This window comes from Oncorhynchus clarkii, chromosome 17 (assembly GCF_045791955.1).
Source record: "Oncorhynchus clarkii lewisi isolate Uvic-CL-2024 chromosome 17, UVic_Ocla_1.0, whole genome shotgun sequence".
NCBI lineage: Eukaryota > Metazoa > Chordata > Actinopteri > Salmoniformes > Salmonidae > Oncorhynchus > Oncorhynchus clarkii.
This window is the reverse complement of record NC_092163.1, coordinates 73,889,254-73,906,841: the sequence shown is the minus strand read 5'-3', so window position 1 is coordinate 73,906,841 and position 17,588 is coordinate 73,889,254. Positions and strand designations below refer to the sequence as shown.

General features: G+C 44.2%; 1 protein-coding gene across 1 annotated transcript in view; it reads right to left on the bottom strand.

Annotated features, from left to right (window-relative positions):
• The window catches only part of LOC139371420 (kinesin-like protein KIF21B), a 159,124-nt gene that overhangs the window by 65,299 nt on the left and 76,237 nt on the right, over positions 1–17,588 (bottom strand). Inside the window, exons 12-14 of the mRNA XM_071111820.1 lie at positions 7,615–7,913; positions 7,126–7,314; positions 2,715–2,914 (exon numbers count right to left, since the gene is read on the bottom strand). Coding sequence (XP_070967921.1) covers positions 2,715–2,914; positions 7,126–7,314; positions 7,615–7,913 — 688 coding nt within the window. The remainder of the gene's footprint in view (positions 1–2,714; positions 2,915–7,125; positions 7,315–7,614; positions 7,914–17,588) is intronic.

Sequence of the window (17,588 nt, the reverse complement as noted above, 5' to 3'; positions counted from 1 at the left end):
GTACTATATCTCTTGACACAATGATAAAAATAATTATGGCCTCTAAACCTTCAAGCTGCATACTGGACCCTATTCCAACTAAACTACTGAAAGAGCTGCTTCCTGTGCTTGGCCCTCCTATGTTGAACATAATAAACGTCTCTCTATCCACCGGATGTGTGCCAAACTCACTAAATGTGGCAGTAATAAAGCCTCTCTTGAAAAAGCCAAACCTTGACCCAGAAAAAATAAAAAACTATCGGCCTATATCGAATCTTCCATTCCTCTCAAAATTTTTGAAAAGGCTGTTGCGCAGCAACTCACTGCCTTCCTGAAGACAAACAATGTATACGAAATGCTTCAGTCTGGTTTTAGACCCCATCATAGCACTGAGACTGCACTTGTGAAGGTGGTAAATGACCTTTTAATGGCATCAGACCGAGGCTCTGCATCTGTCCTTGTGCTCCTAGACCTTAGTGCTGCTTTTGATACCATTGATCACCACATTCTTTTGGAGAGATTGGAAACCCAAATTGGTCTACACGGACAAGTTCTGGCCAGGTTTAGATCTTATCTGTCGGAAAGATATCAGTTTGTCTCTGTGAATGGTTTGTCCTCTGACAAATCAACTGTAAATTTCGGTGTTCCTCAAGGTTCCGTTTTAGGACCACTATTGTTTTCACTATATATTTTACCTCTTGGGGATGTCATTCGAAAACATAATGTTAACTTTCACTGCTATGCGGATGACACACAGCTGTACATTTCAATGAAACAAGGTGAAGCCCCAAAATTGCCCTCGCTAGAAGCATGTGTTTCAGACATAAGGAAGTGGATGGCTGCAAACTTTCTACTTTTAAACTTGGACAAAACAGAGATGCTTGTTCTAGGTCCCAAGAAACAAAGAGATCTTCTGTTGAATCTGACAATTAATCTTAATGGTTGTACAGTCGTCTCAAATAAAACTGTGAAGGACCTCGGCGTTACTCTGGACCCTGATCTCTCTTTTGAAGAACATATCAAGACCATTTCAAGGACAGCTTTTTTCCATCTACGTAACATTGCAAAAATCTGAAACTTTCTGTCCAAAAATGACTACTGCAATGCTCTACTTTCCGGCTACCCGGATAAAGCACTAAATAAACTTCAGTTAGTGCTAAATACGGCTGCTAGAATCCTGACTAGAACCAAAGAATTTGATCATATTACTCCAGTGCTAGCCTCCCTACACTGGCTTCCTGCCAAAGCAAGGGCTGATTTCAAGGTTTTACTGCTAACCTACAAAGCATTACATGGGCTTGCTCCTACCTATATCTTTGATTTGGTCCTGCCGTACATATCTACACGTACGCTACGGTCACAAGACTCCTAATTGTCCCTAGAATTTCTAAGCAAACAGCTGGGGGCAGGGCTTTCTCCTATAGAGGTCCATTTTTATGGAACGGTCTGCCTACCCATGTCAGAGACGCAAACTCGGTCTCAACCTTTAAGTCTTTACTGAAGACTCATCTCTTCAGTGGGTCATATGATTGAGTGTAGTCTGGCCCAGGAGTGGGAAGGTGAACGGAAAGGCTCTGGAGCAACGAACCGCCCTTGCTGTCTCTGCCTGGCCGGTTCCCCTCTCTCCACTGGGATTCTCTACCTCTAACCCTATTACAGGGGCTGAGTCACTGGCTTACTGGGGCTCTCTCATAACATCCCTGGGAGGCCCTAGGACCATGCCTCAGGACTACCTGACATGATGACTCCTTTCTGTCCCCAGTCCACCTGGCCGTGCTGCTGCTCCAGTTTCAACTGTTCTGCTTTATTATTATTGGACCATGCTGGTCATTTATGAACATTTGAACATCTTGGCCATGTTCTGTTATAATCTCCACCCGGCACAGCCAGAAGAGGACTGGCCACCCCACATAGCCTGGTTCCTCTCTAGGTTTCTTCCTAGGTTTTGGCCTTTCTAGGGAGTTTTTCCTAGCCACCGTGCTTCTACACCTGCATTGCTTGCTGTTTGGGGTTTTAGACTGGGTTTCTGTACAGCACTTTGAGATATCAGCTGATGTACGAAGGGCTATATAAATAAATGTGATTTGATTTGATGTCTACCACAGCATTCTACAGCAATATTGTCATCCCATCTGATTTACGCTTAGTGGGACTATCATTTGTTTTTCAACAAGACAAAGACCCAAAACACACCTCCAGGCTGTGTAAGGGCTATTTGACCAAGGAGAGTGAGGGAGTGCTGCATCAGATGACACAATCACCCAACCTCAACCCAAGTGAGATGGGATGAGTTTGAGTGAAGGAAAAGCAGCCAACAAGTGCTCAGCATATGTGGAAACTCCTTCAAGGCTGTTGGAAAAGCATTCCTCATGAAGCTGGTTGAGAGAATGCCAAGAGTGTGCAAAGATGTCATCAAGGCAAAGGGTAGCTACTTTGAAGAATCTCAAATATAAATATATTTAGATTTGTTTAACACTTTTTTGGTTACTACATGATTCCATATGTGTTATTTCATAGTTTTGATGTCTTCACTATTATTCTACAATGTAGAAAATAGTCAAAATAAAGAAAAACCCTGGAATGAGTAGGTGTGTCTAAACTTTTGACTGGTACTGTTTATAGTTGACACAATTCTCTGCCTCCTACTCCATTCTCCTCCTCCTCCTCCTCCTCTCCCTCTCACTCTCCTTGTCCTCTCCTCCTCTCCTCTCCTCTGCCCTCCTCCTCCTCCTCACCTTGGCTTTCTTCATCTCGTTGACCTCCTGCTCTAGATTCTTCAGCTCTCGTTCATAGCGTCCCTGGTTCTTCAGTAGCCTCGCGTGTTCCTTCTGAGCCGCCTGTAGCTTCATCAGGTCTCTGTTCATCTCCTTTAGCCTCTTCTCATAATCTGACTTGATCCTGCTAGCCTTCTCCTCCGTGTAGTTCTCCATGGACACTAGAAAGGAGGAGAGAGAGAGTGATGCTTATTAAATGAGGTAGAGCTGAAATTGAGTACAGTACAGTATGTAAAGGTTACTGCAAATATAAGGAAACACTTCAGTAAATGATGGATACAAAGTATATTGAAAGCAGGTGATTCCACATGAACATCTTAGGGTCATGTATAAAAATGCCCTGGTGCCCATTATTTTGGCTACCATGACTACAAGAGATCTCAGTGACTATGAAAGAGGGGTGTCATATGAGCATAGGGAGTTTAAAGGGTGTGTGTGTGTGTGTGTGTGTGTGTGTGTGTGTGTGTGTGTGTGTGTGTGTGTGTGTGTGTGTGTGTGTGTGTGTGTGTGTGTGTGTGTGTGTGTGTGTCTCAGTCACCAGATCTCTACCCAATTAAACACTTAATGGAAGATTCTGGAAGCGGCGCCTGAGACAGCGTTTTCCACCACCATCAACAAAACACCAAATGATGACATTTCTCGTGGAAGAATGGTGTCACATCCCTCCAATAGAGTTCCAGACACTTGTAGAATCTATATCAAGGTGCATTGATGCTGTTCTGGCGGTTCGTGGTAAGCCGACGCCCTATTAAGACACTATACTAATAAAGTGCCTTCTTCAACAAGGCAGGTCCTACAGGCCTGGACTACTGTTCAGGTCAGGTGCCACAAAGAGGGACTTAGGAAAATTGCAATTGTCTCAGAACAGAGCAGCACGGCTGGTCCTTGGATGTACACAGAGAACAAACATTAATAATATGCATGTCAATCTCTCTCAAAGTGGAGGAGAGATCGACTTCATCACTACTTGTATTTATGAGAGGTACTGACATGTTGAAAGTACCGAGCTGTCTGTTTAAACTACTGGCATACAGCTCTGACAACCATGTGTACCCCACAAGACATGCCACCAGTCCAGAACAGACTATGGGAGGCACACAGTACTACATAGAGCCATGACTACATGGAACTCTATTCTACAGTACCACATAGAGCCATGACTACATGGAACTCTATTCCACAGTACTACATAGAGCCATGACTACATGGAACTCTATTCCACAGTACCACATAGAGCCATGACTACATGAAACTCTATTCCACAGTACCACATAGAGCCATGACTACATGGAATTCTATTCCACAGTACTACATAGAGCCATGACTATATGGAATTCTATTCCACAGTACTACATAGAGCCATGACTACATGGAACTCTATTCCACAGTACCACATAGAGCCATGACTACATGGAATTCTATTCCACAGTACTACATAGAGCCATGACTACATGGAACTCTATTCCACAGTACTACATAGAGCCATGACTACATGGAACTCTATTCCACAGTACTACATAGAGCCATGACTACATGGAACTCTATTCCACAGTACTACATAGAGCCATGACTACATGGAACTCTATTCCACAGTACTACATAGAGCCATGACTACATGGAATTCTATTCCACAGTACTACATAGAGCCATGACTACATGGAACTCTATTCCACATCAGGTAACTAATACAAGCAGTAGAATCAGATTTAAAAACTGATAAAAATACACCTTATGGAACAGCGGAGACTGTGAAGCAACACAAACATAGGCACAGACACATGCATAGACACACATGATAATATACACACTATAAACACACGTACACATGGATTTTGTGTTGTAGATATGTGGTAGTGGAGTAGGGGCCTGAGGGCACACACTTAATGTGTTGTGAATTCTGTAATGAATGCTTTGTAAAAAACAATAAAAATCGTATAACTGCCTTACTTTTGCTGGACCCCAGGAAGAGTAGCTGCTAGTGAATGGGGATCCATAATAAACCCCAGGAAGAGTAGCTGCTAGTGAATGGGATCCATAATAAACCCCAGGAAGAGTAGCTGCTAGTGAATGGGGATCCATAATAAACCCCAGGAAGAGAAGCTGCTAGTGAATGGGGATCCATAATAAACCCCAGGAAGAGAAGCTGCTAGTGAATGGGGATCCATAATAAACCCTAAGGAAGAGTAGCTGCTAGTGAATGGGGATCCATAATATACCCCAGGAAGAGTAGCTGCTAGTGAATGGGGATCCATAATAAACCCCAGGAAGAGTAGCTGCTAGTGAATGGGGATCCATAATAAACCCCAGGAGGAGTAGCTGCTAGTGAATGGGGATCCATAATAAACCCCAGGAAGAGTAGCTGCTAGTGAATGGGGATCCATAATAAACCCCAGGAAGAGTAGCTGCTAGTGAATGGGGATCCATAATAAACCCCAGGAAGAGAAGCTGCTAGTGAATGGGGATCCATAATAAACCCCAGGAAGAGTAGCTGCTAGTGAATGGGGATCCATAATAAACCCCAGGAATAGTAGCTGCTAGTGAATGGGGATCAATAATAAACCCCAGGAAGAGTAGCTGCTAGTGAATGGGGATCCATAATAAATCCCAGGAAGAGTAGCTGCTAGTGAATGGGGATCCATAATAAACCCCAGGAAGAGTAGCTGCTAGTGAATGGGGATCCATAATAAACCCCAGGAAGAGTAGCTGCTAGTGAATGGGGATCCATAATAAACCCCAGGAAGAGTAGCTGCTAGTGAATGGGGATCCATAATAAACCCCAGGAAGAGTAGCTGCTAGTGAATGGGGATCCATAATAAACCCCAGGAAGAGTAGCTGCTAGTGAATGGGGATCCATAATAAACCCCAGGAAGAGAAGCTGCTAGTGAATGGGGATCCATAATAAACCCCAGGAAGAGTAGCTGCTAGTGAATGGGGATCCATAATAAACCCCAGGAAGAGTAGCTGCTAGTGAATGGGGATCCATAATAAACCCCAGGAAGAGTAGCTGCTAGTGAATGGGGATCCATAATAAACCCCAGGAAGAGTATCTGCTAGTGAATGGGGATCCATAATAAACCCCAGGAAGAGTAGCTGCTAGTGAATGGGGATCCATAATAAACCCCAGGAAGAGAAGCTGCTAGTGAATGGGGATCCATAATAAACCCCAGGAAGAGTAGCTGCTAGTGAATGGGGATCCATAATAAACCCCAGGAAGAGTAGCTGCTAGTGAATGGGGATCCATAATAAACCCCAGGAAGAGTAGCTGCTAGTGAATGGGGATCCATAATAAACCCCAGGAAGAGTAGCTGCTAGTGAATGGGGATCCATAATAAACCCCAGGTAGAGTAGCTGCTAGTGAATGGGGATCCATAATAAACCCCAGGAAGAGTAGCTGCTAGTGAATGGGGATCCATAATAAACCCCAGGAAGAGTAGCTGCTAGTGAATGGGGATCCATAATAAACTCCAGGAAGAGTAGCTGCTAGTGAATGGGGATCCATAATAAACCCCAGGAAGAGTAGCTGCTAGTGAATGGGGATCCATAATAAACCCCAGGAAGAGTATCTGCTAGTGAATGGGGATCCATAATAAACCCCAGGAAGAGTAGCTGCTAGTGAATGGGGATCCATAATAAACCCCAGGAAGAGAAGCTGCTAGTGAATGGGGATCCATAATAAACCCCAGGAAGAGTAGCTGCTAGTGAATGGGGATCCATAATAAACCCCAGGAAGAGTAGCTGCTAGTGAATGGGGATCCATAATAAACCCCAGGAAGAGTAGCTGCTAGTGAATGGGGATCCATAATAAACCCCAGGAAGAGTAGCTGCTAGTGAATGGGGATCCATAATAAACCCCAGGAAGAGTAGCTGCTAGTGAATGGGGATCCATAATAAACCCCAGGAAGAGTAGCTGCTAGTGAATGGGGATCCATAATAAACTCCAGGAAGAGTAGCTGCTAGTGAATGGGGATCCATAATAAATACAAATGTTGGTGTTTCCTTTATTTGGACATTTACCTGTATCTATGTTGTGCTACAGCTGTGTCTTCCCTTACAACAAGACATCAATGAAGATCTCACATCCCCGCTTACAATCACTCACTGATGTTGGGCAGTATGTACAGTACACTCTGTGTGCCTACATTACCCATAACTCACTGAGGTTGTGTAGTACTCTCTCTCTCCAGCTGTGTCTCTGTGACTGCATGCCTACATTACCCATAACTCACTGAGGTTGTGTAGTACTCTGTCTCTCCAGCTGTGTGTCTCTGTGACTGCGTGCCTACATTACCCATAACTCACTGAGGTTGTGTAGTACTCTGTCTCTCCAGCTGTGTGTCTCTGTGACTGCGTGCCTACATTACCCATAACTCACTGAGGTTGTGTAGTACTCTGTCTCTCTCCAGCTGTGTGTCTCTGATCTTGTTCTGCAGCAGGATGAGTTTCTCTTCGTACTGTAGTTTGAGTTGCAGCAGTCTCTTCTGACTGTTCTCCAGCTCATCGATCAACTTCTGCTTGATCTCAATCTCACACGTCAGGTCTGCCAGATCCGCCTGGAAGTTAGCTGCAGGGGTAAGAGGTCAGAGGGCACAGAGAGGTCAAGGGTCAAGAGGTGAAAGGTGAAAACTGTGGCTATCAGACAGACATTTTATAATAGAGTGGGGCAGTTGGGGATTTCAGTTGCTACCTAGGAAATACTGTAGCATACAGCCAAACAGAGGACAATATGGTACTTTCATTAGGTTAATGATGAAACCTATTCAATCCTGCCCCCATCTGCAGTACACAAGTGCAGAAGGGTTGATTTAGAATTGGGGACATTTCTACCACTCTCTGGGAAGTGTCATAGTTATCTTTCACTCACCTTTCTCATCAGAGTCAGAGTCTGAGTCCACCAGACTCTCATCACTGTCAAACTCATCTTCATCCCTCTCCTCCTCCTCATCACACCCACTCTCCTCCTCCTGCAGAGCGGACATCCCGTCCTCTGTGTAGTTCTCTTCAGAGTCCATCTGTCCGTCCTCTGTGTAGTTCTCTTCAGAGTCCATCTGTCCGTTCTGTCCGTCCTGTCCATTCTGTCCGTCCTGTCCGTCCTGTCCGTCCTGTCCGTTCTCATGAGAGGGAAGCTTCACTTGTTTCTTAAACCCCTTCTCTTTCTCTGGGCTGTAAGTAGAATATATGACCAGGCGTCAGACTGGGACACACACAGAAGGCACCGCTCATAACAGCTGTGACCCAATAAGCAGCGTTAGTTATTTGCCCCATCACCATATGAATCTATTACTAATATGAATGACCATGTATTAAACCTGTATGGGCCTCTGATTTGATTTGGGACTCAACCAACAATCACCCATTTTATTTTGGGACTGTTGCCAAGTGGATATGGAGAACACAGTTATTAGCAGAGAACTCTCTCCATCTTCCCCTCCCTCTCTCCCTGATTAGAAGTGAATTAGCCTGTTTTAACCTGTCACTTTGTCCCCGCTCTTCTCTCTCATCACATCGCAGTAGTCAGAGTGAGTACCTCTCTCATTACATGGCAGTAGTCAGAGTGAGTACCTCTCTCATTACATGGCAGTAGTCAGAGTGAGTACCTCTCTCATTACATGGCAGTAGTCAGAGTGAGTACCTCTCTCATGACATCGTAGTAGACATAGTGAGTACCTCTCTCATTACATGGCATTAGTCAGAGTGAGTACCTCTCTCATTACATGGCAGTAGTCAGAGTGAGTACCTCTCTCATTACATGGCAGTAGTCAGAGTGAGTACCTCTCTCATTACATGGTAGTAGTCAGGGTGCGTACCTCTCTCATTACATGGCAGTAGTCAGAGTGAGTACCTCTCTCATTACATGGCAGTAGTCAGGGTGAGTACCTCTCTCATTGCATGGCAGTAGTCAGAGTGAGTACCTCTCTCATGACATCGCAGTAGTCAGTGAGTACCTCTCTCATTACATGGCAGTAGTCAGAGTGAGTACCTCTCTCATTACATGGCAGTAGTCAGAGTGAGTACCTCTCTCATTACATGGCAGTAGTCAGAGTGAGTACCTCTCTCATGACTTGGCAGTAGTCAGAATGAGTGCCTCTCTCATTGTATGACAGTAGTCAATGAGTACCTCTCTCATTACATGGCAGTAGTCAGAGAGTACCTCTCTCATTACATGGCAGTAGTCCGTGAGTACCTCTCTCATGACATGGCAGTAGTCAGAGTGAGTACCTCTCTCATTGCATGGCAGTAGTCAGAGTGAGTACCTCTCTCATGACATTGCAGTAGTCAGAGTGAGTACCTCTCTCATTGCATGGCAGTAGTCAGGGTGAGTACCTCTCTCATGACATCGCAGTAGTCAGAGTGAGTACCTCTCTCATTACATCACAGTAGTCAGAGTGAGTACCTCTCTCATTACATGGCAGTAGTCAGAGTGAGTACCTCTCTCATTACATGGCAGTAGTCAGAGAGTAAGAGTTGCTTGACTCAGTTCCAACATCACCACTAGGGCTGTGGCAGTCACGAAATTTCATCAGCCGTTGATTGTCAAGCAAATAACTGTCGGTCTCTCTGTAATTGACCGTTAATTAACATAAACACATTAACTTCTTTGGGATTGGGGGGCAGTATTGAGTAGCTTGGATAATAAGGTGCCCAGAGCAAACTGCCTGCTACTCAGGCCTAAAGGCTAGAATATGTATATAATTATTAGATTTGGATAGAAAACACTCTGAAGTTTCTAAAACTGTTTGAATGATGTCTGTGAGTATAACAGAACTCATATGGCAGGCAAAAACCTGAGAAAAATCCAACCAAGAAGTGGGAAATCTGAGGTTTGTAGGTTTTCAAGTCCTTGCCTATCCAATATACAGTGTCTATGGGGTCATATTGCACTTCCTAAGGCTTCCACTAGATGTCAACAGTCTTTAGAACCTTGTTCCAGGCTTCTACTGTGAAGGGGGAGCGAATGAGAGCTGATTGAGTCATGGGTCTGCCAGAAGGCCATGTGCTCAGTCAGGCGCACGCCCGTGAGAGTTAGCTGCGTTCCTTTTCATTTCTAAAGACAAAGGAATTGTCCGGTTGAAACATTATTGAAGATTTATGACAAAAACATCCTAAAGATTGATTCTATACACCGTTTGACATGTTCTACGAACTGTAATAGAACTTTTTAAACTTTTCATTGGAACTAAGTGATCTCGCATTGAGCATTTGGATTACTGGGCTAAACGTGCAAACAAAAAGAAGGTATTTGGACATAGATGATGGACTTTTTCGAACAAAACAAACATTTATTGTGGATCGTGGATTACTGGGAGTGCATTCCGATCAAGATCATCAAAGGTAAGTGAATATTTATAACGCTATTTCTAACATTTCTGACACCTCTCCTTCTTTGGAAAATGGCTGTATGTTTTTCTGTGGCTAGGTGCTGACCTAACATAATCGCAAGGTGTGCTTTCGCCGTAAAGCCTTTTTGAAATCTGACACAGCGGTTGCATTAACCTGTTGCGACGACCAAACCCGGATCCGGGATTCTATTTATAGACCTAAGCTCATTACCATAACGCAACGTTAACTATTCATGAAAATCGCAAATGAAATGAAATAAATATGCTCTCTCAAGCTTAGCCTTTTGTTAACAACACTGTCATCTCAGATTTTCAAAATATGCTTTTCAACCATAGGAAAACAATAATTTGTGTAACAGTAGCTAGCTAGCGTAGCATTTAGCGTTAGCATTAGCTTTAGCATTTAGCAGACAACTATCACAAAAACAAGTAAAGCCTTCAAATAAAATAACTTACCTTTGAAGAACTTCTGATGTTTTCAATGAGGAGACTCTCAGTTAGATAGCAGATGCTCAGTTTTTCCAAAAAGATTCTTTGTGTATTAGAAATAGCTCCGTTTTGTACATCACATTTGGCTACCAAAAAAAAAAAATAATAAAAAAAAAAATACGAAAATTCAGCCCTCAAAACGCGAACTTTTTTCCAAATTAACTCCATAATATCGACTGAAACATGGCAAACGTGGTTTAGAATCAATCCTCAAGGTGTTTTTCCACATATCTCTTCAATGATATATCCTTCGTGGAGGCCTGGTTTCTCCTTGCTCTCAAATGGAAAAATAATTGCACCTGGCTTTACGCTCCAATTTCGACGCAGGGACACCAGGCGGAAAATGTAGTCTCTTATGGTCAATCTTCCAATGATATGCCTACAAATACGTCACAATGCTGCAAACGCCTTGGGGAAACGACAGAAAGTGTAGGCTCATTCCTTGCGCAATCACAGCCATATAAGGAGACAATGGAAAACAGAGCTTCAGAGATTCTGCTCATTTCCTGGTTGACGTATCATCTTGGTTTCGCCTGTAGAATGAGTTCTGGGGCACTTACAGACAATATCTTTGCAGATTCTGAAACTTCAGAGTGTTTTCTTTCCAAAACGGTCAATAATATGCATAGTCGAGCATCTTTTCGTGACAAAATATTGCGCTTAAAACGGGAACGTTTTTTTTCCAAAAATGAAATAACGCCCCTAGAGATCCAAGAGGTTAAGGAGAAGTTTATCTATAATTCCATGCATAACACTTGTATCTTTTATCAATGTTTATTATGAGTATTTCTGTAATTTGATGTGGCTCTCTGCACTTTCACCAGATGTTTGTTTGAGACAATGCATTTCTGAACATGACACACCAATTTTCAAATGAGGTTTTTGGACATAAAGATTAACTTTATCGAACAAAACACACATTTATTGTGTAACATGAAGTCCTGTGAGTGCCATCTGATGAAGATCATCAAAGGTTAGTGATTAATTTAATCGTTATTTCTGACTTTTGTGAGCCCTCTCCTTGGCTGGAAAATGGCTGTATGGTTTTCTATGACTAGGTGCTAACCAAACATAATCATTTGGTGTGCTTTCGCCGTAAAGCCTATTTGAAATCGGACACTGTGGTTGGATTTACAATAAGTTTATCTTTAAAATGGTGTGTAATATAATTATGGGATTTCTGTTGTTTTTAATTTGGCGCCCTGCAATTTCACTGGCTGCTGGCGAGGTGGTACGCTACCGTCCCACATATCCCAGAGAAGTTAAGCATCTCCTGGCTTCCACATATACCCTACAAGCCACTGATGCAGACCTTTTGGAACATCATTTAAAAAATCGAATAAATCCATGTAATATAGCCTACACCTTCACAATAAATCCATGTAATATAGCCTACACCTTCACAATAAATCCATGTAATATAGCCTACACCTTCACAATAAATCCATGTAATATAGACTACACCTTCACAATAAATCCATGTAATATAGCCTACACCTTCACAATAAATCCATGTAATATAGACTACACCTTCACAATAAATCCATGTAATATAGACTACACCTTCACAATAAATCCATGTAATATAGCCTACACCTTCACAATAAATCCATGTAATATAGACTACACCTGTAACGGTTTTCTTTATGAGAAGGAGAGTCGGACCAAAATGCAGCGTGTGGTTTACGATCCATGTTTATTAATAATACGAAACACGAATCTCCAATACAATACTACAAAACAAAACGGACGTAACGAAAACCTAAACAGCCTATCTGGTGAAAAACACATAGACAGGAACAATCACCCACCAACACACAGTGAAACCCAGGCTACCTAAATATGGTTCCCAATCAGAGACCATGACGAACACCTGCCTCTGACTGAGAACCATATCAGGCTGAACATAGAAATAGACAAACAAGACATGAAACATAGAATGCCCACTCAGATCACACCCTGACCAATCAAAACATAGAAAATACAAAGTAAACTATGGTCAGGGCGTGACAGTACCCCCCCCCCAAGGTGCGGACTCCGGCCGCAAAACCTGAACCTATAGGGGAGGGTCTGGGTGGGCATCTGTCCGCGGTGGCGGCTCTGGCGCTGGACGTGGACCCCACTCCATGACAGTTTTAATCCCCCTCCTAAACGTCCCTAAATAGGTTACCCACCACAATGATAACATGGGACAGAGGGACAGCTCGGGACAGAGGTAACTCGGGACAGATGGGTAGCTCAGCACTGAGAGGAAGCTCAGCACTGAGAAGAAGCTCAGCACTGAGAGGAAGCTCAGGCAGGTTGATGAATCTACCAGATCCTGGCTGGCTGGTGGTTTCGGCAGATCCTGGCTGACTGGCAGATCCTGGTCGACTGGCAGATCTGGAAGAATCTGGTCGACTGGCGGATCTGGGAGAATCTGGTCGACTGGCGGATCTGGGAGAATCTGGTCGACTGGCAGATCTGAGAGAGTCTGGACGACTGGCAGATCTGGAAGAGTCTGGACGACTGGCAGATCTGGAAGAGTCTGGACGACTGGCAGATCTGGAAGAGTCTGGTCGACTGGCAGATCTGGAAGAGTCTGGTCGACTGGCAGATCTGGAAGAGTCTGGTCGACTGGCAGATCTGGAAGAGTCTGGTCGACTGGCAGATCTGGAAGAGTCTGGTCGACTGGCAGCTCTGGCTGCTCCATGCTGACTGGCTGCTCCATGCTGACTGACAGCTCTGGCTGCTCCATGCTGACTGGCAGCTCTGGCTGCTCCATGCTGACTGGATGCTCCATGCTGACTGGCAGCTCTGGCTGCTCCATGCTGACTGGCTGCTCCATGCTGACTGGCAGCTCTGGCTGCTCCATGCTGACTGGCTGCTCTGGCTGCTCCATGCTGACTGGCTGCTCCATGCTGACTGGCTGCTCCATGCTGACTGGCGGCCCTGGCTGCTCCATGCTGACTGGCGGCCCTGGCTGCTCCATGCTGACTGGCGGCCCTGGCTGCTCCATGCTAACTGGCGGCTCTGGCGGCTCCTTGCAGACTGGCAGCTCTGGCGGCTCCTTGCAGACTGGCAGCTCTGGCGGCTCCTTGCAGACTGGCAGCTCTGGCGGCTCCTTGCAGACTGGCAGCTTTGGCGGCATCCTGCAGACAGGCAGCTCTGGCGGCTCCTTGCAGACTGGCAGCTCCTTGCAGACTGGCAGCTCCTTGCAGACTGGCAGCTCTATGCTAACTGGCAGCTCTATGCAGACTGGCAGCTCTATGCTAACTGGCAGCTCTATGCTAACTGGCAGCTCTATGCTAACTGGCAGCTCTATGCTAACTGGCAGCTCTATGCTAACTGGCAGTTCTGAACAGGCGGGAGACTCCGGCAGCGCTGTAGAGAAGGAAGGCTCTAACAGCGCTAAACAGGCGGGAGACTCCGACAGCGCTGGAGAGGAGGGCTCCGACAGCGCTGGACAGGCGAGGCGCACTGTAGGCCTGATGCGTGGTGCTGGCACTGGTGGTACTGGGCCGAGGACACGCACAGGAAGCCTGGTGCGGGGAGCTGCTACCGGAGGGCTGGGGTGTGGAGGTGGTACTGGAAAAACCGGACCGTGCAGGCGCACTGGAGCTCTTGAGCACCGAGCCTGCCCAACCTTACCTGGTTGAATGCTCACGGTCGCCCTGCCAGTGCGGCGAGGTGGAATAGCCCGCACTGGGCTATGCAGGCGAACCGGAGACACCGAGCGCAAGGCTGGTGCCATGTAAGCCGGCCCAAGGAGACGCACTGGGGACCAGCTGCGTAGAGCCGGCTTCATGGCATTAGGCTCGACGCTCAATCTAGCCCGGCAGACACGCGGAGCTGGAATATACCGCACCGGGCTATGCACCCGCACTGGAGACACCGTGCGCACCACTGCATAACACGGTGCCTGTCCGGTCTCTCTAGCCCCCCGGTAAGCACAGGGAGTCTGCCCAGGTCTCCTACCTGGCGTAGCCATACTCCCTGTTAGCCCCCCCCCAAGAAATTTTTGGGGCTGCCTCTCGGGCTTCCTTGCCAGCCGTGTTCCCTCATATCGCCGGCTCCTCTCTCCGGCTGCCTCAGCTCTCCTAAGTGCCTCCACCTGTTCCCATGGGAGGCGATCTCTTCCAGCCAGTATCTCCTCCCAAGTGTAACAGCCCTTGCCATCCAAAACGTCCTCCCATGTCCATTCCTCCTTACGCTGCTGTTGCTGCCTGTTGACACGCTGCTTGGTCCGTTGGTGGTGGGTGATTCTGTAACGGTTTTCTTTATGAGAAGGAGAGTCGGACCAAAATGCAGCGTGTGGTTTACGATCCATGTTTATTAATAATACGAAACACGAATCTCCAATACAATACTACAAAACAAAACGGACGTAACGAAAACCTAAACAGCCTATCTGGTGAAAAACACATAGACAGGAACAATCACCCACCAACACACAGTGAAACCCAGGCTACCTAAATATGGTTCCCAATCAGAGACCATGACGAACACCTGCCTCTGACTGAGAACCATATCAGGCTGAACATAGAAATAGACAAACAAGACATGAAACATAGAATGCCCACTCAGATCACACCCTGACCAATCAAAACATAGAAAATACAAAGTAAACTATGGTCAGGGCGTGACAACACCTTCACAATAAATCCATAATATAGACTACACCTTCACAATAAATCCATGTAATATAGCCTACACCTTCACAATAAATCCATGTAATATAGCCTACACCTTCACAATAAATCCATGTAATATAGACTACACCTTCACAATAAATCCATGTAATATAGACTACACCTTCACAATAAATCCATGTAATATAGCCTACACCTTCACAATAAATCCATGTAATATAGACTACACCTTCACAATAAATCCATGTAATATAGACTACACCTTCACAATAAATCCATGTAATATAGCCTACACCTTCACAATAAATCCATTATTTATTTTACAGGTCTAAAGAAACATGGTGAAGAAAATGTAGTCTATTTCAGAAGAACAGAATAGCATACTCTGAGTTGTCCTTATGTTATGTCCTGATCTGACTATGCCAAATGGCTGTGGGCTACATTCATTTAGCAAACAAGATTTGGTTAGAATTCCGTGGCATTATTTTATATTAATTTTATAGTATGAAGAATACAATAGAACAAAGCTGAATAAAATTAAAATAATAATAATAAAATAAAAAGGATATTTTCTCAAAACAATTTGAGGTGCTCACATACATCTAATCTGTGTTGAGCGTTTAACAAAGAAATAGGTACTTCCGATATGCTTAATTTAGAGTTATTCATGTAACTTTAGTTGTTCTACAAACATTGGGCTATATGTTTTGATTGTTAATACATTGTAAGGCTGCATGATGAGACTAATGATGATTAGGAAAAAGTAGTTTGAAAGGCATGTGTTCTGCTTTGTTTTTTTTACGCAGGTTGTAGACAATATATCAGTCACTCATTCACAATTTGACAAGCACTTGATAATGCCTGTAATTTTCACGGCGGCATTCCCTTTGTGTGGCCGTAATGCACCCTCAAACAATCCATGCCTAGTGCGGCCAGTGGCTTCTCCCTGAATGTTGCACGCTCCTTCACGTGATCAGGTCTTTCTCACAGGCTACAAGTGAAGACAGACACATCGGGGATGCAACTGCGTGCATCCTTAACCAATTCCCGAGTTGTATATTAAAGATATTGGAAGCACTGTCCACATTAATTTTTTGTCAACCAACAAGATGAGTAGACCTAATGAACAGCAAAAGCACTAGCCTATGTCAATCTACTATCCCCCATAGTACAAAGTCAACCTATTCTATTCTGTTCGAGGAATAAATATTCCAAACATAGTCTGAGACAGTTGTGGGATGCGATAGATCCCAAATTAATACAACCACTAGCATCACAAAAACGTTTTTACTTTATGTGCCTGACGCAACAGATCAGAACATTTAGCTTAAAATGTTGATAAACTATTAGGCCGAATGTTCCATTCGCAGAAAACGCCATTATCAAAAGTGACTGCAAATGCAATTATGCATGTAATGCTTTTATTATAAAGGTGCATTTTTATGCTGAACATTTTCTTCCCCGAACTTGAGACTCACGCACTGCATAAGTATGTATTCCAGTTAGGCTTTACACCCCTTGTAAAGCCGATTAATGTCCTTCATTTTAAGAAATTATTTGGCCACTTTAGATGTGATACAAACCATATTAAAACATATAGACCTATGGACTAGGCTACATGAGGTGTGATACTAACCTTATTAAAACATATAGGATTATGGGCTAGGCTACATGAGGTGTGATACTAACCTTATTAAAACATATAGGCCTATGGACTAGGCTACATGAGGTGTGATACTAACCTTATTAAAACATATAGGCCTATGGACTAGGCTACATGAGGTGTGATACTAACCTTATTAAAACATATAGGCCTATGGACTAGGCTACATGAGGTGTGATACTAACCTTATTAAAACATATAGGCCTATGGGCTAGGCTACATGAGGTGTGTGACTATGATTGGAAAAAGTTGCAAAAAAAAGGCATTGTTTCTTATGCTGGGCATCATTCACAAGTGATAGGCTACTATTGTCACCGATCAGACTATTCTTGATTTAATCTTGTCTTTACATATACAAAATATTATATGTCTGAAATTAGTTTTGATTTAGAATGGATCATTATCATTCACCTATCTCAAAACAAGGTCAACAGGGGAAAAAATGTCATCTATGCTCTTAAATAGTGAATGGTGGACGCTTTTTCTGTGGTTAATTTTCATGCCAGCCAGGTAGGCTATACTCCTGTTGTAAAGATAAGCAATGTGCTTAATAATAGGAAAGTTGAGAAATAAATATAGTAGGCCTAGCCTATAGAAAGCTGATCCTCCTATTTTTAGTAGAGGCCATCACTCTATTTTCTCCTGCAATTGCATAGCCTGTAGAAATGTTGCGCAACATGAGCTCATGGGCTCTCATGAAGTGTTTGAATAGATT